Source organism: Cetorhinus maximus, chromosome 7 (assembly GCF_964194155.1).
Source record: "Cetorhinus maximus chromosome 7, sCetMax3.hap1.1, whole genome shotgun sequence".
Classification (NCBI taxonomy): Eukaryota; Metazoa; Chordata; class Chondrichthyes; order Lamniformes; family Cetorhinidae; genus Cetorhinus; species Cetorhinus maximus.
Genome location: NC_135885.1, coordinates 36,098,899 through 36,121,280, shown reverse-complemented (window position 1 = coordinate 36,121,280; position 22,382 = coordinate 36,098,899). Strand labels below are relative to the sequence as shown.

Below are 22,382 nucleotides of genomic sequence, written 5' to 3'. Positions count from 1 at the left end.
ACAGTGTAATACAGGCAGCTGATCTGCTACTGCCTGGTTCATGCCCTTGTCAAAGTTGAGATGTCCCAAAGCTGCGACAAGACAGTAGATAAATTTAAATTAATGTCCATTTTCACAAATGTTTAAGTTATAGTTGTGGACATTATGAAATTTATCCTGTCATTCATTCAATTTATTTTCCAGCCCTAAAACTGGATGGAGTAAATATTCATGGATATTTTGCCTGGGCCTTAAGAGATATCGATGAACCAAACTATGGCTTCTACACTTCCAATCGAGCAGCTAAACTGTCTGTTGAACATTACAGGAGAATAGTGGATAATGGCGGATTTCCTACATCAAAAATCACCAGTACAAAATGTTATCAAGATTTACATTCTTCTGCAGAATGTAATCCTTTGTACTTAAGAAAACAGTTACTGATTTTTGCATTATGTACTTTATGTGTTTTTACTGCAACTATGTTTTTAATTATTTATTATTCTACAAAAAGATGCAGAAAATATAAGTAAAGCATCCTATATAAAGAAATATTAACTTGTTGTGAGGAAGGTGGTCATTTATAGTGTAATAAGAGTGATGTTTAAAGTAATGTTCTGTCTGGTCAACATCTCAGCATTAGCTTCTGGTTCTAGTTTTATTTTCTTTCTGATAAATATTCTCCACTCCTGTCCTGAAGGCAGCGACTCAAATTTGCACTCATTCAATAATTAACATGACTGAGTCTAGACAGTGAGCACATACTTGACTGTGGAGGAATATCACAGTTGATCCCAATTTTGTCTTCACCCTTCAGACATACAAACCAGGGGATCCTTTTGACTTTGTGTTTGGGTGATTGTGAATTGGCAGCCCATTTTGCCTCTTCACTGAATTTTTCACTGAATTGAATTTCACTGAACTTACATCAAAAGCCAAAATGACCCCAGACACTCCTCATGACACTAGTCATGAGCAGGAAGCCTCCTCCCTCATACAGGGTCAACTGTGGCTTCCAAATGAACAACCTGCTTAAAACCAGCAAATTCAGGACAGTCTCGAAATCAGATGTGGATATACCTTAACCTGCACGGTCTAGTGCTGCACCTGGCAACGAACTTAACCAGTGAGCCACTGACAAACCACTCTTCCTTTCGACTTAAAATTTGAATTAAATTTGAAGAATATCATGAGCATGGTTTTATAAAAATTCATTCATGGGACGTGGGCTTTGCTGGCTGGGCCAGCCTTTATTGCCCATCCCTAATTGCCCTTGAGAAGGTGAGCTGCCTTCTCAAACTGCTGTAATCCATGTGTAGGTATACTCACAATGCTGTTAGGAGGGAGTTCCAGGATTTTGACCCAGTGACAGTGAAGGGTGGTGAGTGGCTTGGAGGGGAGCTTCCAGGTGGTGGTGTTCCCTTGTGTCTGTTGCTCTTGTCCTTCGAAATGATCGTGGTCATGGGTTTGTAAGATGCTGTCCCAGGAGACTTGGTGAGTTCCTGCAGTGCATCTTGTAGATGGTTCACACTGCTGCTACTGTGTGTCAGCGGTGGAGGGGATGAATGTTTGTGGATAGGGTGCCAATCAAGTGGACTGCTTTGCTCTGGATGATGTCGAGCTTCTTGAGTGTTATTGGAGCTGCACTCATCCAGTCAAGTGGAGAATATTCCATCACACTCCTGACTTGTGCCTTGTAGATGGTGGACAAGCTTTGGGGAGCGAAGAGGTGAGTTACTTGTCGCATGATTCCTAGCCTCTGACCTGCTCTTGTAGCCACAGTATTTATATGGTGAGTCCAGTTCAGTTTCTGGTTAATGGTAACACCCAGCATGTTGATAGTGGGGGATTCAGCAATGTCCATACCATTGAATATTAAGGAGTGATGGTTAAATTCTCTTTTGTTGGACATGGTCATTGCATACCACTTCACCAGGTTGACCAGGTAATTTTTCGGTATGCCTGATGCTACTCCTGGCATGCCCTCCTGCACTCATCATTGAACCAGGGCTGATCCCCTGGCTTGGTGATAATGGTACAGTGGGGGATATTCTGGGCCATGAGATTACCGATTGTAATTGTCTACAATTCTGCTGCTGCTGATGGCCCACAGCACCTCATGATTGCCAGTCTTGAGTTGCTCGATCTGTTCAAAATCTATCCCACACATCACAATGGAGGGTATCTTCAATGTGAAGATGGGACTATGTCTCCACAAGAACTGTGCAGTGGTCACTCCTACTGATACCATCATGGACAGACGTAGCTGCGGCAGGCAGGTTGATGAGGATGAGGTCAAGTATGTTTTTCCCTCTTGTCGGTCCCCTCACCACCTGCTGGAGACCCTGAATAGCAGCTATGTCCTTTAGGACTTGGCCAGCTTAGTCAGTAGTGGTGCTACCGAGCCACTCTTGGTGTTGGACATTGAAATCTCCCACCCAGAGAACATTCTGCATCCTTGTCACCCTCAGTGCTTCTTCCAAATGGTGTTCAATATGGAGGAGTACTGATTCATCAGCTGAGGGGGGGATGGTACACGGCAATCAGCAGGAGGTTTCCTTGTCCATGTTTGACCTGATGCCATGAGACTTCATGGGGTCCGGAGTCTATGTTGAGGACTCCCAGGAAAAACCCCTCTAGAATGTATAACACTGTGTCGCCACCTCTGCTGGGTCTGCCCTGCCGGTGGATCATGACATACCCAGCGATAGTGATGATGGTGTCTGGGACATTATCTGAGTATGACTATGTCAGGCTGTTTCTAGACTGGTCTGTGAGACAGCTCTCCCAATTTTGGCACTAGCCCCCAGGTGTTAGTAAGGAGGACTTTGCAGGGTCGATGGGGCTGAATTTGCCTTTGTCGTTTCTGGTATGAAAGCACTTTGAGGAAAGCATTGTCAAAAAAGTGACACGATTACAATTTTGAAGTAACTTTCATCTCTAGTGTTCTGGATGGAGTAGCTACCTGAAATCTAGGTGTATACCCAATTCACAGCTCCATTTTTTTCTTGACATCCATCCATTTCAATATATGAGATATAGTGGGTCTGCAAATCAGGGGTGCTCCCAAATTTCCAATATACATTCCCAGCGAGTGAAGCTCCATGTCAGGAACACTAAAGACAATAATTTGTCTCTTAGTTTATTCCAAGAAAACAATGGGCTAAGAAATTTGAGGAGGCCCACTCTGCAAAAGTGTGGTGGAGCAGATTTCCTGACTGCCTATGAAGCCTACCATAGATTCCAGCCCAAATTATGGAATTGGTGCCCTAGTCATACATGGGGCTGGCTGCCAGGACCTGTAAGGGAGTGTCAGCAACATTCACCCCTGATCTTGGGCCATGAAGACTCTGGAAAGAGTAGACAGAGAAAAACTGTTCCCATTGGTGGAAGGATTGAGAACCAGAGGACACAGATTTAGAGTGAATGGCTAAAGAACTAAAGGTGTGTGGTTAGGATCTGGAATGCACCGCCTCAGAATGTGGTCAAGATAAAATGGTGGCTTTCAATAGGGGATTGGATAATTATCTGAAGAAAAATTTGTAGGATTACAGACAAAAGGCAGGGGAGTTGGACTAACTGAGTTGCTCTTGCAGGCAGCCAGCAAGAATGGCTTCATTCTGTGCTGTAACCATTCAATGAGTCTAGTCCTTTACTCCATTAATCATCATAGATGTGCACAAAGACCACCCATTCATAGAGTGCATCAGTGCTCGACCATATTGAACTGTGGGATGATGAAATAGAGGCTACCTTCTGCAGTTTGTCATCTGATCAGTTCCCGTGTCAGGCAGGCTGCCAAGGGCAATAACTAACTGATTGGAAATAGAAAAGAATGAAGTCAGCCTTGTTCACACTTAGGTGCGTTCTGGTGGCTAGGGAGGTTCTGAAGTGGTTCAATTGTTTCTATCTGGTTCTGGAGAGATGCAGTGCAGCGCAGTATCAAACAGAGTCAAGACAAAGCAGATATCAGAAGTTTACTGGTAAATATATACCGCCATACGAAAAGCGAGTGCCATTTGGATGCATGTATAGATCCACCAGTACTCGTAAGTGCTAAGCATTCTAGCTTTACACACAATGTTTCCTTTGCTTGCACCCATTCGTTTGCTTATAAAAATGTTGATAACAATAGTATTGTTTAGTTTAACAATCCATATCTTTACAAAAGTCAGTCATATTGAGTTTGCCAATCATCTCATTTTCAGGAACTACACAGGTTAAGTGGTGAAGATTTTTATTCTAGGTTGTTTAGACACTCTGTATTGTCCAGTTAGAGGAAAAAAAATGTAAAGCAGACATTTGCAGACTCCCATTAAGCGTATATTCCTGATAAATGTACACCTGATAGAAGTGTATTATCATTTGAAGAGATAGAGAAACCCAGACACAGGCAGCTCTCAAAAAAGTCTGGAAATCAGGTGAAGTTTAAAGATTCTGACACAGCAGTATATCATTCTAAATGGAAATGAAAAGTGTTTAAAATATATTTTTAGATGTGCATATTTTTGTGTTAATATACAGTTTGGTTATTGTTCATTGTAATGAGTATGCTATTTATAAATAAAGCATGCAGAAAATTTATCTTTGTAAAAGATGCATGTGACAAAATTTAATTACTGGAAAGTGTTCATTAATTAAAAAATGTAACAGCTGAAATTGCCACCTGTTCTTTTAGTTTATTTCTTTGAATTGGTTTATTTCTTGGAATTGGTTATCAAGTTGCGAATTGATTCGTGATTTATGACTACCTGATCGTCCCAAGCATTCAATATAGCTATGGACATCATGGATTTATTTTAAAACTTAAATAGTCCAATTTGTTTTTTAAAGGTCGATTACCACCAGTAGCGCTGGGTAATTTTGTGCTGCAACAGGCCTGAAACTGGTCATAACCAACCTCCAACCCCACCATAGGCAGACTCTGTCTGTCATAGGCTGGATGTGCAGCAAATTACATTAATGACTTCAAGGCTGAATCACTGGTCAGTACCATGGGTGCATCTTTGCACTGAAAATGCACCCAATCCTGTAAACTTAGAACATTTAAGCTGTGGTGCAAGAATGGGTAAGTTATTCTTGGACCATAGAAAATGTTGATTAAAATCACTTTTGTATAAACACTATGGATAGACAAAGACAATTTAAGTACTATTTTAGCAATCAGTGTTGAAAATGCTCATATCATGACAGAAGGGGGATGGGGTGGTGTACAAAACCATCAAGCTTGTATTAGTATTTTTCTAACTATGAGCCACCTAGTCCAATTTCCATTTCCTGCTTGCTCCCCATAACTTTCAAGTTACCTCTTTTTGAAGTAACTATCACATTTTAAAATAATTCATTAGCCTTGTTTCAACAATATTTTGATCAGTCTAATAACATATAAAGACTACTGCACTCTAGAAACTTTTTAGAAATTGATCTAGAGCCTTAAAAAGGTAATTTTTTAAAAATCATTTTGATTAGAACACATGAGGTGATTACAGGAATACTTATTCATGTCCTTAATTTATTTCCTCTTTTCCTAGAAGTGATTAAATGGGGTATAATTCCAAATGTTAGTTCTTCTCATTGCAGAGTCAATGTACTGAGCCCACACTTCCAATGAGGTGTGGAGGCATGGAGAGAATTGCCACTAGTGCTGCAATTGTATCTCATTCAAGCTGGGAAAGCAGATTCTATGAAATTATCCAAACATTCAAGTAGCAAGTTGAAATGCTACCCAAATAAATTTGAGAATATGGCTGCTCTTGTACTTGTTGCTGCCTTGGCTCAGTGGTAGCTCTCTTGCCTGAGTCGGAAGGTTTTGGGCTCAGAGCCTCAAGTAAATAATCTAGGCTGATACTTCAGTGCAGGGGTAAGTGAGCGTTGCAGTGAGAGAGTACTGCAATGTTCGAGGTACCATCTTACCATGGATAAGTTGTTAAACCAAATCCATCTGCCCTTTCACAAGTATGTGGAAGATCCCATAACCCTTTTTGGGGAAGAGTAGGACTGTTGTCTTGATGTCCTGGGCAATATTTATCCCCAGCCAGCATCACCAAAGCAGATTATCTGGTCATTTATTTCATTGCTGTTTATAGCCCTTTGTTCTGTGCAAATTGCCCGTCACATTTCCTACATTATAACAGCAACTACGCTTCATTGATTGGAAAGCACTTTGGGATGTCCTGAGGTTGTGAAACATGTCATATAAATGCAAGTCTTGCTTTTAATGATCATATTGTAGTTCCTTCTTTTCAGTCTCTCCTGTTCTCGCTCTTTTCCTTCTTTCAGGAGGTAGTGGTGGGTGGTGTGAAAGGAAAAGGAGCCAATGGTAGCTGACTGTATTTGGGTAGTTGTTGCAGGGAAAATGTAGCCGATAATCCACTTGCTATCTCCTCTCCTAATCACTTGTCCTTTCCGTATCACATTCTCTACTTTTCACTTTCCCACCAGCGCCTCAATATCACACCTCTTCACCTTTAAAGTACCTACTCAACCCCTTTATCCTCCTCTACCCTAACCCGTCTTTTCAGGTTTTCCCGTCCTGTTACCCAGCTGATGCTAGGTTTATCATAAAAATGAAAGCTGCGATTTGCCATGCGGCATTTATGTCATTGTGTACAGCATATGAACTGTGCATCTGACGAGATCAAGTGGAATTTCAGTATGTGTAAACGCCAAGAAAATCTTCCATGTGAACATTACCAATACCAAGAAGCTCTTACTTATATGCTGTAATCTTTATTAGTGCATTTCATAATGATGAGGAAAAAAAATAAACCTTTTGTACAAGAAATGAAAACTTTAACCACAAATATTTTTAGATGCATCAGATTTCACACAATATTAGATAAACATATTTACAGTCAACAAAAATCCAACAAATATGAGGTAAAAATATGAGGTATAAATAGTTACATCCTTAAATAAAATTCCTGGTCATACTGAATCCCAATCAAAGGCATAATACTATGTTGAGAATATGGTCTAAGGATAACCATTTGACTCATGCACATATAAAGTGACTACACTCCTCAAGAATATGACTGGCGATTAAGTGGCACTGATGTGGCAATTTTTTCACTATTGTTACGAGTAATCGCACCTCGTACATTGCATATGAAAATAATACTGTGAAAATTATGTGCTTTAAAACATGCCCAGTATAATAGTGGAGGAGTACAATGAAGACTATACTCTCCACAGAAAAGTTCTTAAGCTTCCAGTAAAAATTCCTGTTTTTGCTAATCCAGAGTGAGCAATAAATTACTGAAATGCATAATTACTTTTTAAATACATATTTGCATGTTTTCAGGAGGGAGGGTCCAAAGGCTTGGTGAAACAATCTGCTCTATCTATGCATGCACATTATTTTCAGCTCTGTTGATTTTCTTAACTATTTCCATCATGGGTATAGTCAAGTTACAACTGTGTCAAAGCAAATCTGACCTCAACAAAGGTCATTGTGAAATTGGCCGCATTGTGCAAACACCCGGCTTACAATAGCAAAATCGGCCTAAAATTCTATGGCAAGATTTGGGATCCAAGAGCCAGGAATATCAGCTTGTTGGCCAGGCATCACAGCTGAATGTTAAAGGCTTAAAATATAGATACAGAATATATATATTTATACTTCTTATATATCTTTATTATCTACACACATATATATATATATATATATATATAAAATAAAAATGCAGATACTTCTCAGAAGCATTTATTCCTTGGACTGTGCAAAGCACAGGTTTAAATTCTGTGTAAATTTATGGATCGCAACTTTTGTATATGTGGCCCACCATAATTACCTGGGCTCTAGGTTTGAAGTTCACTGAGTATATGTGGATAAATCAAAAATAAAAATGTTGAAACAGTGACTTTCTGAACAACTCTAGATGCATGATCTAACACAAATTGATCCAGCAATGGGCACAGGAATTGCTGAAAGTTTGAATCAGGACACAAAGAAAGGGATTGCAATATTACAAAAGCTTGCTGTGGATGATGCTGGTCAGCACCACTGTGTATCTGCAACCTTGAGGAACGCTATTACAAAAGGACAGTATAGTGCTGCGAGGACCCTTGGCGGAGATATCACTCAGTGCAAGAACTTTACAAATATCTTTGCTTTTCATCATTACTGTGAACCATTTAACCAAACGTTTGCCAATTTATATTTCTGCCTCCAGCAATCAACTTTCCCATAAAATAGCTTCCCTGTTCCTTCTACAGATGCACCCCTTCTAATACAGGCTCTTCTGTTTTAGATTTTGGTTTCAGGACCCTCTGCATTTATAGGTTGAAAGGAGTTTCTGATTCTTCCAGCATCTGCTGCACAGAGATACCCGAAGGCTTTGTTGTACCATTCTGGAGTCCGACCCCTAAAGACATGAATACAATTGGATATTAGTGCGATGCATTCCCAGACTCAGACAAGCACCCTCAAACATCTGGGAATAAAACAGTGTCAGTCTGCAGTTAGTTTCTGAATTAACAGCATCTGCACCCAGCCATGTTGATAGACCACAAATAACTAATACATATTACATACCAGGATACCATTAGCTTAGGAGACAAACAAAATTTTAATTTTCTGAAAGAAAGATTTGTGCCTTTTTTTAATCAAGAGTATCTGTGCTGTTTTAATATGCCACTGAAAAGACACACAACTCGAATAAAGAAAATAAAAATAGAAAATGCTGGAAATGCACAAATCTGTCTGTACATAATAAAGAACTACAGATTCACATTTTGGGTATATTTCATCTTCAAGTTCTAATGAAGAGTATGACCTGAAATGCTGACCTATTTTCTTCTATCAGATGCTGATTCATTAGCTATGTGTTTCCAGCAGTTTTGGTTTCTAGTTCATTTAGATATTAATGCTACATTCGATAATAGATGGTTGACAGTTACAAAGCAGTAATTCAATTGTGCCGTACAATCACATCATCAATCAGTAGAGTGAAGTTTTAGCAGTTTATGAATATCAGCAGAATTTCAAAACTGAATTACTGCTTTCAAACTCACTGCCCGACAGCTTTCCTTGCATTTTTAAAAAAAATTTCTTAGTTTGATTTAATGAAACATCAGTATGAGGCGCTTTTTTCTTTTCTTTATGATAGTATCAGTTATGGCTCAGTTGGTAGCATTCTCGCCTCTGAATCAGAAGATTGTGGGTTCAAGTCCCACTCCAGGCTGATATGCCAATGCTGAGGAAATCCTGCACTGCTGGGAGGGTGTCTTTCAAAGTCTCTCAAGTGGAAGTAAAAGGTCTCAGGGCACTATTTCAAAGAGGAGCATCTTTGGGCCACAGGGTAGCTGATTAGGAGAACCAGAAATAATTTCTAATAAATTCTGAACCTTAAAAAAAAGATGGATTGTTGGATATCTTGCACTTGGAACAACCCCATTCTTTTCCTTTCTTACGTAACGAGAGGAAGAACTTGAGACAAATGGAGAAGAGGAGAAAATGTGGGAAAGCCATACAGATGGAGGGGCACAAAAGCAAGGGGGACAGGGTGTGCCAAAGAGAGTGGGGGGTGTGGTCACCAGAGAGAGAGAGAAAAAGAGAGTGAGTGGAAGACACACTGAAAAACGAGAAGGTGATTTTACAGCGAAGGTTCACTAGATTGGGCCCTGGGATGACAGCAGTCATCATAGGGATGACCCTTAGTAAATTGGGTCTATATTCTCTGGAATGAGTTTAGAAGAATTAGAGCTGATCTCATTGAAACATTCAAGACTATGAAGGAGCTTGATAGGGTAGACACAGGCATCCTTTCTCCTGGCTGGGGAATCTAGAACAAAGGAACAGTTTCAGGATAAGGGGCCAATCATTAAGGCCTGAGATGAGGATAAATTTCTTCACCCAAAAGATTGTGAATTTTTGGAATTCTTTACCCCAGAGGTTTGTGGATGTTCCATCACTGAATATATTTAATGCTGAGATAGACAGGTTTTTGGTCTCTCAAGGAATTAGGGGATATAGGGAGTGGATGGAAAATTTGGAGTTGACACCCAAAATCAGTCATAATCATATTGAAGGACAAGGCAGGGTTGATGGACTATATGTCTTCTGCTCCTATTTCTTGGGTTTTTAATCACAGAACATTACAGCATAGAAAGAGACCATTTGGCCTGTTATGTCTGCACCAGCTCTCCATAGGAGCAATTTACCTGGTGTCACTTCCTACCTTCTCCCCGTAGCCCTGCACATTCTTCCTTTTCAGATAACAATTCAATTTCCTCATGAATGCCTTGATTGAACCTGCCTCCACCACATTCTCAGTCAGTGCATTCCAGGTCCTAAACACACACTGCATGAAAAAGTTTCTTCTCATGTCACCAGTGCTCCTTTTGCCAAATACCTTAAATCTGTGCCCTTTTGTTCTTGATCCTTCCAGGAGTGGGGACAGTTTCTCCCTTTCACTCTGTCCAGATCACTCATCATTTTGAATACCTCTGTCAAATCTCCTCTCAACCTTCTCTGCTCCAAAGAGAACAGTCCCAACCTCTCCAATCTATCTACATCACTAAACTTCCTCATCCCTAGAACCATTCGTGTGAATCTTTTCTGCACTCTTTCTAATGCCTACACATCCTTTCTAAAATGTAGTGCCCAGAACAGGACACAATACTCCACTTGAGGCTGAAACCAGTATTCTATACAAGTTCCAAATAACCTCCTTGCTTGCTCTTGTACTCAATGCCTTTATTAATAAAGCCTAGGATACTGGATCTTATATTAAATGTTCTCTCAACCTATCCTTTCACCCTCAATGACTTATGCACATATACACCCAGGTCCCTCTGCTCCTGTACCCCCTTTAGAATTGCACCCTTTATTTTATATTATCTCTCCACGTTTTTCCTACCAAAATTAATCTCTTCACACTTCTCTGCATTAAATTTCATCAGCCACTTGTCCACCCATACTATCAACCTGTCTATGTCTGTTTGAAGTTCTGCACTATCCTCCTAACAGATCACGATGCTTCCAAGTTTTATATCATCTGCAATTTTTGAAATTGTGCCCTGTACACCAATGTCTAGGTCATTAACATATATCAGGAAAACCAACAGTCCCAATACTGACCCCTTGGGGACTCCACTACAAACCTTTCTCAGTCCACGAAACATCCATTAATCCCTACTTTGTTTTCTGGCAATCAGCCAATTTTGTATCCATATTGCTCTACTGTCCCTTTTATTCCATGAGCTATAACTTTGCTCACAAGTCTATTGTGTGGCACTTCATCAAATATCTTCTGGAAGTCCAGGTACACCACATCAACAGCATTACCCTCATAAACCTTCTCTGTTACCTCATCAAAAAATTCCAGCAAGTTAGTTGAACATGTTTTGCTCTTAACAAATCTATGCTGGCTTTCCTTAATTACCCGCATTTGTCTAAGTGACAGGCAGCCTATCTAATACCTCATCAATTTTAAACCCTTCAAGTGTTTCTTGGTAAAGACAGGTGCAAAGTATTCATTTAATACCTCAGCTATGCCCTCTGCCTTCATGTGTAATTCCCCTTTTTGGTCCCTAGTCAGCCCAACTCCTTTTTGCAAGCCTTTTACTATTTATATGCCTGTGGAAGACTTTTGGATTCCCCTTTTATATTAGCTGCCAGTCTCTTTTCAAGCTATTTCTTTGCTTCTCATTTGCTTTTTCACTTCCCCACTGAAGCTTCTACATTCAGCCTGGTTCATGGTTGTATTGTCCACCTAACATTTGTCATAAGCACACTACTTCTTCATCATAATCTCTATCCTATTTGTCATCCAGGGAGCTCTGGATTTGTTTACCATGCCTTTGCCCTTTGTGGGAATATACCTTATCTGTGCCTGAACTCTCTCATCTCTAAAGGCAGTCCATTATTCAGATTTTGCCTGCCAACCTTTGATTCCAATCGACCTGGGCCAGATCCATTCTCACCCCATAAAAGTTGGCTTTCCCCCAGTAAATTATTTGTACTCTGAATTGTTTCTTGTCCTTTTCCATAACCAGCCTAAACTTTATGATACAGTGATCACTATTCCTCTAAATGTCCCACTATTGATACTTGATATACTTGGCCCACCCCATTCCCAAGCACTGGCCTAGCAGTGCCTCCTTTCTTGTTGGACTGGAAGCATATTACAATAGAAAATTTTTCTGAACACACTCTAGAACTTTGCATCTTTGCCCTTTACTATACTACCCCAGTCTATGTTCTGATAATTAAGGTCCCCATATTAACGGCTCTATAATTCTTGCACCTCTCTGTAATTTCCTAGCAAATTTGTTCCTCTACATCCTTTCCACTAGTTGGTGGCCTATAGACTACATGGAGTAATGTAATTGCATATTTTTTGTTCCTTAGCTCCAGCCAAATAGATTCTGTCTTTGACCTGTCTGGGGCACTCTTTCCAGCACTGTAATGTTCTCCTTGATCAATACTGCCATCCCTTCCCCTATTTTTCCTTTCCTGAACACGTTGTATCCAAGTTTACTGAGGCTTGTCTGTTTTGGGCCAGGCCTCTGTTATAGTCACATCATCATATTTTCACGTGGCAATCTGTGCCTGTAACTCACCAATCCTATTTACCACATTCTGTGCATTCACATACATGTACAGTAATCCTAATTTAGATTACTTTCTCCTGTACTCTGAACCCACCTAATAACTTACTATTTCCTCTTAGTCTGCTCCTATCCTATATGAAACTATTCCCCACTCTAGCACGGTCTTGTGTTCTAACCTTGTACATCTTATTCCTCTTTTCTGCTTCCATATGCTGGTATCCATGCATGTCCAAATGCAGTCCATGTCAAATGCAGCAAGACCTGGATAATATCCAGGCTTGGCCTGACAAATGGCAAGTAACATTCGTGCCACACAAGTGCCAGGCAATGACCATCTCTAACAAGAGAGAATCTAACCATCACCCCTTGACATTCAATGGATTCATTACCACTGTTGAATCCCCCACTATCAACATCCAGGGGGTTACCATTGACTAGAAGCTGAACTGAATGAGCCACATAAATACTGTGGCTACAAGAAAAGTTCAGAGGCTAGGAATCCTGCGGTGAATAACTCACCTCCTGATTCCCCAAAGACTTTCATCCATCTACAAAGGCCACAGATCATGGAATACTCTCCACTTGCCTGGCTGAGTGCAGCTCTAACAACACTCAAGAAGCTTGACACTATCATGCTGGCCTAGCCAGCAACACCCCCATCCCATGAATGAATAAAAAAATCCATCCCCCTGCCAATTTAGTTTAAACCCTCCCTAACCACACTTGTGAACCTCCCCATGAGGACATTGTCAGTTTTGTTGAGTCGCAACCTATCTCTTTTGAAGATGTGCCTTTTGCCCCAGGACTGCTCCCAATGCCCCAAGAACCTGAAGCCCTCCCTCCCTCCTGTACCATGCATTGACCCTCCCTATTTTCCTATTTCTACTCTCACATGACACTGAGTAATCCAGAGATTACTACTGTTAAAGTCCTGCTTTTTAAACTTCCTCCCTAGCTCCTAAAAATCTGACCTTAGGATCTTGATGCCTACCCTCCCTATATTGTTGATACCAACTTGTACCACAACTTCTGGCTCACTCCCTTCTCCCTACAGAATATCCTGCATCCTCTCCGTGATGTCCTTTACCCTGGCACCAGGGGGGCAACACGCCATGAGGGATTCTCAATGACTGTTACAGAAATATCTAACTGTCCTCCTGACAATGGAATCTCCTACAACAACCACATTTCTACACTTTGCTGCCCCTACCTTTGGCCATTGGTGCCTTGGTCTGAACTTCACTCTTTCAGGGTATTATCACTCCCAACAGTACATAATACTGAGTACCTGTTTGACAGTGGCACAAATCATGAAGACTCCCATACTTCCTGTCCATTCCTGGTCATCACCCACCTACTATGCTGAACTCTTACTGCCTATAGGGTAGCCACCTCCTGGAACATACTATCCAGGAAACTCCCATCCTCCCTGATGCTCCACAGTTACTCCAGATACGCCTCAAGCTCAGAAATCCTAAACTCCAGCTCAAACAGCTGAATATACTTCCTATACATGTGGTTACCCAAAACACATGATATACAAGGTTATAGAATGAGAACTGGCAGACAGAAAGACTTTGTTCTCCAGTAGCAAAGCCTTGGGAGATTAATTATATATATTTATTCAGTCAGTCACTTAGTAGTTCAGAGCTTGAATTTTGCTGAAGAGAGAGACGTGAAACTTTTCGTCTTGCATCATCAGTACAAATACAAGAATGTTAAATTTCAAATGATCATGACAATTTATACTACAGGAGAAATTGGGTGCTCATTGGTTGGCAAGTTGATTCTGATTGGCTGAGATGTTGTCATGGAGAAAGCAATGAGGAGCAATAGGCTCCCCATGCTTCCAAATAATTCAAAAAAGGTGCAAGGCTTGAACAAATTACCCTGGAAAGGCAAAGTACCTCAAAAATTTGAACAACAGGTTAAGCAAACAGTTTCACGCTGCTATTATACAGCGGTGACGCAAATGGTATTTTCCACTAATAAGGTACTGCTGTCAATCCAAAAAGATGTTCTGCCTACTACACAATTTCAATGCCACTGTGATGCCAGGTACATAACTAATCATTGGGACATATAGCCTAATCAAATCAAACATGTTCCTTCAGTTGTTCACAATAGGCAAAGTACAGACCATATTCAACCAGCCACGCTCATAAAACCCAAAACAAAATGTCTACTGTTACATGCGACTCTGCGATTGAGCAGCACTTGTTGAACAACCCTGAATGAGCTAACAGCTACACTGCCAACCAATGTAAGATAATCAGTTGAGCTTGTAATGTGGCTCATTTACTCTTGCTAGAAGCAAACATCATATGCAGAGACCTGTTCTCTGCAAACAAAATGAAAATGCTCAAGCTGTGTGTCTTTTTTGAACTACCTGAAAGCACGGGGAGCCTATGGTTCCCCTTTGCTTTCTCCATGTCAATACCTCAGCCAATTAGAGTCAGCTTGCCAACCAATCAGCACCCCTTTTCTCCTATCGTATAAACTGTAGCGATCATTTGAAACTTTGCATTCTTGTTTGTCCTGATGAGTGCAAGACGAAAAGCTTCAGCAACATGTCTCTCTTTTCAGCAATATTCAAATGCCTTATTTTTATCTGTTCTGTAAGCAAGATTGGGGAGCTCTTTAAGAACAAGGCTGTCCTCCAAGACATTTCTCCCCTTTTGTTTTGTAGACAGACGTTAAAATTTAAAAAACAGCTCAACAAAAGAGTGCCATTAGTACAATAGCTCATTTACCTCAGATCAGCTCTGCTGATGTGCGTCATTCTGGATTTCCCAGAGCCACATGGCTCAATCAGACACTGACTGTCAATGACCATGGCTCGGACGCCACCTACCAAAGGTGCATCATCGTGCTCTATGGAAACTGCCACCAGCGCACATGTTCCCTTTGGTAAATCTGTCCTCCATGTTCTGAAAGAGACAGAGACAAAAACAACAAAGTTATTTTATCTTGAGTTTTCAAGAGAAAAGTAGAAACATAATATAACACAGTGTCCAATAGGTATAGAACCTCATTAGCATTGCTGAAGCTCATGGTGGTCACAGAGGAATAAATTTTATAAACTAAATGGAAAGTAAATATTAACTAAGTGAACATGAGACTCGAAGTATTTTGTTTTGGTTTCAATGAATATTCAATTCAACAATGTATTAATAATGCGAAAGTTTGCCAGGTATCTTGGGTAGAATCTCCACAATGCTGTGGTACATTTCATGCACCGATACTTGACTGTGAAGTCGTTCAGAAACGAACCAGTTCTCTTGTGGATTGCCAATGCGAATGAAGGCATGGAGCTCTAATGAGTGATGGTGACATCCTTGGTGACAGAAGCACTCTATTATTTGATGATTTGCATTTAGGGAACTGGGGCCATATTTTCTGCAAAAAATATACTAAACCTTGTTGAATGCAAAGCTATTATTTTGGCTAAAATTCTTGTTCCATTAGTTCAGTCAAAAAAAGTAGATGGAAGTTAAACAAGACATGCATCACTAAGATAAAAAAAAATAGGTGGGTGTAAAACAAACAGTTCCTGAAGACAGAAATTGTGGCCCTTTAGTGCTTGTGCTGAGATACAGCAGTGGCATATTCACCAGTTTGCATTCTTAATGTTTGCAAATGGTATGCCTGCAAAGAGACCTCCATATGCTCCAGCATCCGATGCATTCATAGCACTTCTCTGCTGAAGATGCACGCCCACTATTTGGATTAACCTCTTTGGGTAAAGCAACGTTACCAGACCCTAGAGTGTTACATATTTTAACACATTATGTGCTAACATTGGCTCGGACAATGAGCTTGTTTCCTGTAGCACTGGGTTTTCCATGAAAAGCAGTCTCAACCTGGTGTAATGGAAAAAAAAATTACCTCATATTTTCCCAGAAAGCCAACACACACAGGAACCAGTGAAGAAAAAGGAGAAACACAATTTTGAATAAATTCATGGCGAGTCTCAGGCAACATGATTTAAAGGAAGAAGGAAAGTTAGGTGGAACTTCCAAGAGTAGTAGAGTTGTGGAAGAAGTAACAGGATGACCACTGAAGCATGGGTTTGCCCATTCCCAAAAATAGGTGATTTCTGGAGAGACATAGGGCTGAGGCAAATGATAGCAAGTTAGTGTGATTAAAAGAATAATTTTACACGCTGCTGACAGATTACTGGTGAATAACATTTTAGGAACACTAGAGCATGGATAGGTCATTTAGCTCCTTCAGCATATACCACTATTTAATGAGATTATGGCTGATCTGTAGCCCAACTCTAGATATGGCTTATATTTGTCCTATATTCCTTAATACCTTTTGTTAACAGAAAGTCAGCAATCTCAGGTTTAAAAATGTGCAATGTTCTAGCATGAAGTGTCATTTGCAAAAGAGTATTTCAAACTTCTACCCCTCTGTGTAGAAGTTTTTCCTAATTTCACTCCTGATAGGCCTAGCTCTAATTTTTTTTTAAGACTATGCCCCCTAGTTCTATGCATTTTCTTTATCTACCCTGTCTGTTCCCCTTAATATCTTGAAAATCATCCCATAAACCTTCTAAATTACAGGGAATCCTAGTTTGTATAGTCTGTCCTTGTAACTTAACCCTTGGAGTCCAGGTATTATTCTGGTAGATCTATGCTGTGCTCCCTTCAAGGCCAATACATCCTTCCTAGGTATGGTGTCCAGAATTGCTCACAGTACTCCAAGTGTGGTCCAGTCTGGGCTTTACATAGCTGTAGCATGACTTCTAGCCCCTTTATACTTTGGTGCTCTAGATATAAAAACCAGTATACCATTCGCCTCTGATTATTTTCAGTACCTTCTCCTGATATTTTAATGATTCATGTATGTGAAAAATCTCATTTGATCTCCACTGCTTCTAGCTTTTCATCGTTTAGAAAATACTTTGCTCTATCCTTTTTAGATCCAAAGGGGAAGACCTCCCATTTGGCTACACTGAAATCCTTTTGCCACAGTTTTGCCTTTTAACTTCATCTATTATTACCTCTGTAATTTCATGCTTCCATCTGAAATGCTTATAATGTTGCCTATGTGTCATCAGCAAAATTGGATATGTGACATTCTATTCTATCATCTAAGTCATTAATAAATAAAATGAATAGTTGAGGCCTCGGCACAGATCCTTCCAGAACACTATTAGTTACGTGCTGACCATTATCCATACTCTGTCTCCTGCCAATTTCCTAATCAGGTTAGGAATATGGATCAATTCCACGAGCTTCAACTTTACCTAACAATAACATCCACTGACATTCTCCTGTCCACAATTTTAGTCGCCTCTTTAAAAAATTCAAACAGATTCATCAGGCATGACCCACACTTTACAAATCCACACTGACTGTCTGATTAGCTGAAAATTTTCAAGATGTTGGGCTAATTGGTTTTTAATTCCTTGATTTCTCTCTCTCACCTTTCTTAACTAGTAGTGCGGCGCATGCAATTTTCCAATTTAAAGGAATATAGTTAGGGTATTATAGTTAATACACTTCAGGCATCTGCAACGTTCTCACCAACTTTCCTTAAAACCCTGTGAAAATCATTTGGTCCTGACAATTTGTCACTCTATTGTGCCATTATTTTCTTCATGGCTCTTATTTCCTGGACAACATACCCTACGAAGGGTGTATTGGCTTTGAAGGAAGTGCGGCGTAGATCTACCAGAAGAATACCTGGACTCCCAGTGTTAAGTTATGAGGACAGACTACACATGTTATGATTCCCTGCAATTTAGAAGGTTAAAGGATGATTTGATCAAGTTTTCAAGGTATTAAAGGGAGCAAATAGAGTAGATAAAGAGAAAGTATAGAACTAGGGGGCATTGTCTAAAAATTAGAGCCAGGCCTTTCAGGAGTAAAATTAGGAAACACTTCTTCACAGAAATGGTGTCTATATCTATATATACTTTTTAAGTTTGTTGAAATTTCTTTTTCTTTATCTTCATACTAACTCGCACTAAGTACTAAAACACTGGACATATTTTTAACTAATGCCTGAAGCTAACATGAACCGCAAGCATTGGAAGCAAAAAAAAACATCTTCCCACATCACAGAATTCTCACTCTCAAATTCCCAACTTTTACACTCCATTCACAATGCACTTGGTGCATCACTGTTTGCTTTTATACTTCTTGCTGAGCCACACCCAAGGTCAAGTGCTCACTAAACTTTCTATTCACAGTAATTAGTCCTTGTTCAGGCAAATCACTTACAGCAGACAGTTAAATGCCATTGACAAGCAGTTTCTTTTAGTTTTTAACATTTTGAATTTAACTTAGAACTTTAAACTAAATTTATGATCTGCTCACCCACTTTTTACTGGTGAATTCCCACTCTTACCAAATTCCCAACTATTACACACTATCTATGACCACTCTTGTATCATTTTCAAACGTTAATGCCTGGTATATGGTGTATTCTATATTCAAAACTCACCTCAGTGTGACAAAGTCCCTGCTGGGGTGAGGGGCCATGCTGTTCAAGACATATTGGAAAATTTCAGTCTGCTTATCCAATGATTCGATGATTTTCCACTGGAGTAAGTCATCATCCCACAGATGGCGCTCTCGTAGTACCCGATTTAGAACAACAGAAGGTGGTGCCTCTACTTCAACAGACACTTTCCACAATCGAAGAGGGTGACCATCACCAACCTACAAGAAAACAGCAGCTTTCATTATTGGAAGCATTATGTGGAAACATGCAGGATACATAATTTATTCTATAAGTGAGTGGAATGGTTCATAAGCTGCAAGTAATAGGAATTAATTGTAGATTTGTGGATAGTACTCCCACTGCTAAGGCAGAAGGTTGCATTCAAACCCCATTTTAGAGACATAAGCACAAAATCTAGGCTGACATATCAGTGCAGTACTGAAGGAGTGTTGCACTGGCAGGGGTGCCAACTTTCAGGTGAGACGTAAAAGATCCATGGCACTAATCGAACAGAGTGGGCGGGGGGGGTGGGTGGGGGGGGTGGTCTCCTGATGTTCTGTCTATATTTATTCCTCAACAGATACCACTAAAACAGATTATTTGGTCATCATTGTAACTAGAGATGTAGATGAAAGAGAACCAACAGATATATTGTATGTGTACTTTAAAAGTCATTCAATAAGGTGCCACACAAGAGGCTATTCTAATTAAGGCTTCTAGAAGTGTGGAAGTATATTAGTATGGACTGAAGATTGGTTAATGTACAGAAAAAGAGTAGGAATAAACTGGTCATTTTTGGTCTGGCAGACTGTAACTAGTGGGATAGATCAGTGCTTAGGCCTTAGCTGATTAGTCTATATTAACGATTTAGATGATGGGACTGAGTGAGTGTAATGTTTCCAACTTTGCTGATGATGCAAAGTTAGGAGGGAAAGTAAACCGAAAGGAGGATGCAAAGATATATAAACAGGTTATGACTGGACAAGAACATGGCAGTTGAAATATAGTGAGAGAATTGTGAAGTTACACACTTCGGTAGGAAAAATAGAAAAGCGGAATTGGTGAGACAGGGAAATATTGATAAATCGCAGAAAGTTAATATGTAGGTACAGCAAGCAATTAGGAAGGCAAATACAATGTTCACATTTATTACAAAGGCATCGGAGTACACGAGTAAAGACAACTGGTCCCTGGGTTGATGGGATTGTCCTACGAGGAGAAATTAAATAAAGTAGGCCTATATTCCTTGAAATTTAGAAGAATGAGCGATGATCTCATTGAAACAGAAAATTCTTAAGCGGCTTGACAGGATAAATGCCAGAAGGATGTTCCCCTGGATAGGGGGTGTATAATTAGGGGTCACAATCTCAGAGTAAGGGTCGTCCATTTTGGACCGAGATAAAGAGAAATTTCTTCATGTAAAGGGTTGTGAATCTTAGGAATTTTGTAATCAGAACTGTGAATGCTTAGTCATCAAGTACATTCAAAACAGGGATCAATATATTTTTGGATACTAAAGGAGTCGAGGGATATGGGGGTAGCGCAAGGTGGCGATGTTGAGGTACAAGATAAGCACGATTTTAGTCAATGACTGAGTAGGCTTGAAGGACCAAAAGGCCACTTGGTACTCCTATTTCTTATCATCACATTGCTGTTTGTGGGATAATGTATGAAATGCAGTAGTCAAATTATGACATGAATACACTTCAAAAGTAATTCAGTAGCTTTAAAATGACTTGGGACATCCTGAGGTTGTGTAGGGTTATGTGTAGATGCAAGTTTTTTCAAGGGACAATACCAGTAATTATGGCTTCACCATGAACCGGTCAGCAATATTTGCATTAATTCTATGCATCTCAATAAAGCATAAAATCAAAAACAAGAACACCTCACTAGTGGTATAGGTGCAATGAAAAACAAAAAATGGTAGAAATACATGGAAGGTCAGTCGACTTCTGTAAAGAGAAAACAGATGCTGCGACATTTCCACTGAAGGGAACACACCCAAAACATTACACCCTGCCCTTTCTTTTCACGCTAATTCATCTGTTGTGTTTTTCCAGTAAAGTCTGTTTCTCCTTTTGATTAAAATAGTTGAAAATGATTAACATGTTTTATGATGTCAGTAGGAAGCTGTTATGGCAGAATTTCTTAATTGTTATTTCAAAATATATACAAGATCTGAACTTGGTTGTCATGCAATATAAATAAAAGATTTCTCACTCAGGCAGTAAGTAACAGCAAAGTTAAGCAAAGTGAACAATCTATGGCCGAGCACTTGACAGTACAACAGCTTTTACACAAATGCCTGCACTCCACCAGCATTAGTAAGAAACCATTAGTTTTGAAGAAGGGTCTGCACCCAAACCATTGTTTTCTGTTCTCTACATAAATACTGACTAACTTCGTTTCCAGTATTTTCTGTATTTGTTTACCATCATTAGTTAAGTTGTGCCTGGTGTAGGTGGGCAGTTCTTAGTTGAAAACTAATTTGTACAACATCTTTATGCTTTCCAGGTTACTGTGCTATCGTTTTAGATATCCTGTGCAACTGATTGCTCATGACAGAGATGAAAGAAAGGCAACCTGCTTGCAGGCCTTTTTAGCTGGTTGTTAGGAGGTGCATGAGAGTGATGCAGTTCTGTTGCAGTCTTCTCTTCTCAATAGAAGTGGCTTCTTCTCCTTCACACCATCCCTTTCTTAGACTGCCTGACAGAGATTGATTCTCATATGGAGAATCATTGTACCAGATGGTGTAAGTCCACATCTTACCAGTCCATTAAATGACAATTTGATCTATGCCACCAGGGCATTACTTAGACATGTTTGCATTTAATTTTCACTTGCAACCACTGTCCGTTGCTGAAAATTTCATATGCAAATTTTTTGATGCTAACACTGATGAAATGTCATTCCAGTGGGCAATGCAAAACACAACCATGTGAACAGAATAAGAAAAATAAATTACTGATTAATATTTAGATTTATTTTTAAATAGTTTTGTATTGCTTAGCATTAAAATAATGTTGTCCCAAAGGAGTAAATAGGTTTTTTTGGTCATTAAAATATTAAAATGTAGCATAAGTACTTATGTACAAACATACCTTTTTGTAAGAAAGCTCAGTGTTATCAGGGCATGGACATGAAACCCAGCCCTTAAATTTCTCTCTGGCTTCTTTCTGGAGATTCTGGATCAGGTTCTCCAGGTAAGTCTGATAATTTGCCCCCTCATCTTCCAGTTGCTTTCCAAGTTCCTCCAGTGTCAGTGGATGGGCATCAGATTCAATGTAAGAGTTCCGGGACTGCATCATCATATCTTGAGGGATCTGTTCGAAGCAGGTTGATTATTGGGTGAAGGTAAGGCACAGACAATTTTCTTTTGTATC

General features: G+C 39.8%; 2 protein-coding genes across 8 annotated transcripts in view; one reads left to right on the top strand and one right to left on the bottom strand.

The window, feature by feature from the left end:
- The window catches only part of kl (klotho), a 118,538-nt gene extending 116,214 nt beyond the window's left edge, over positions 1-2,324 (top strand). The window contains exon 5 of the mRNA XM_078545337.1: positions 184-2,324. Within this exon, the coding sequence (XP_078401463.1) occupies positions 184-512 (329 nt within the window). The 3' untranslated portion in view covers positions 513-2,324. The remainder of the gene's footprint in view (positions 1-183) is intronic.
- Positions 2,325-6,686: 4,362 nt separating this feature from the next.
- The window catches only part of LOC144682710 (stAR-related lipid transfer protein 13-like), a 165,267-nt gene continuing 149,571 nt past the window's right edge, over positions 6,687-22,382 (bottom strand). For all 7 annotated transcript variants that reach the window (XM_078545328.1, XM_078545333.1, XM_078545327.1 and 4 more), the window contains 4 exons: positions 22,101-22,322; positions 18,997-19,214; positions 15,291-15,467; positions 6,687-8,345 (listed from right to left, as the gene is read on the bottom strand). In XM_078545328.1, coding sequence (XP_078401454.1) covers positions 8,228-8,345; positions 15,291-15,467; positions 18,997-19,214; positions 22,101-22,322 — 735 coding nt within the window. In that variant the 3' untranslated portion in view covers positions 6,687-8,227. The remainder of the gene's footprint in view (positions 8,346-15,290; positions 15,468-18,996; positions 19,215-22,100; positions 22,323-22,382) is intronic.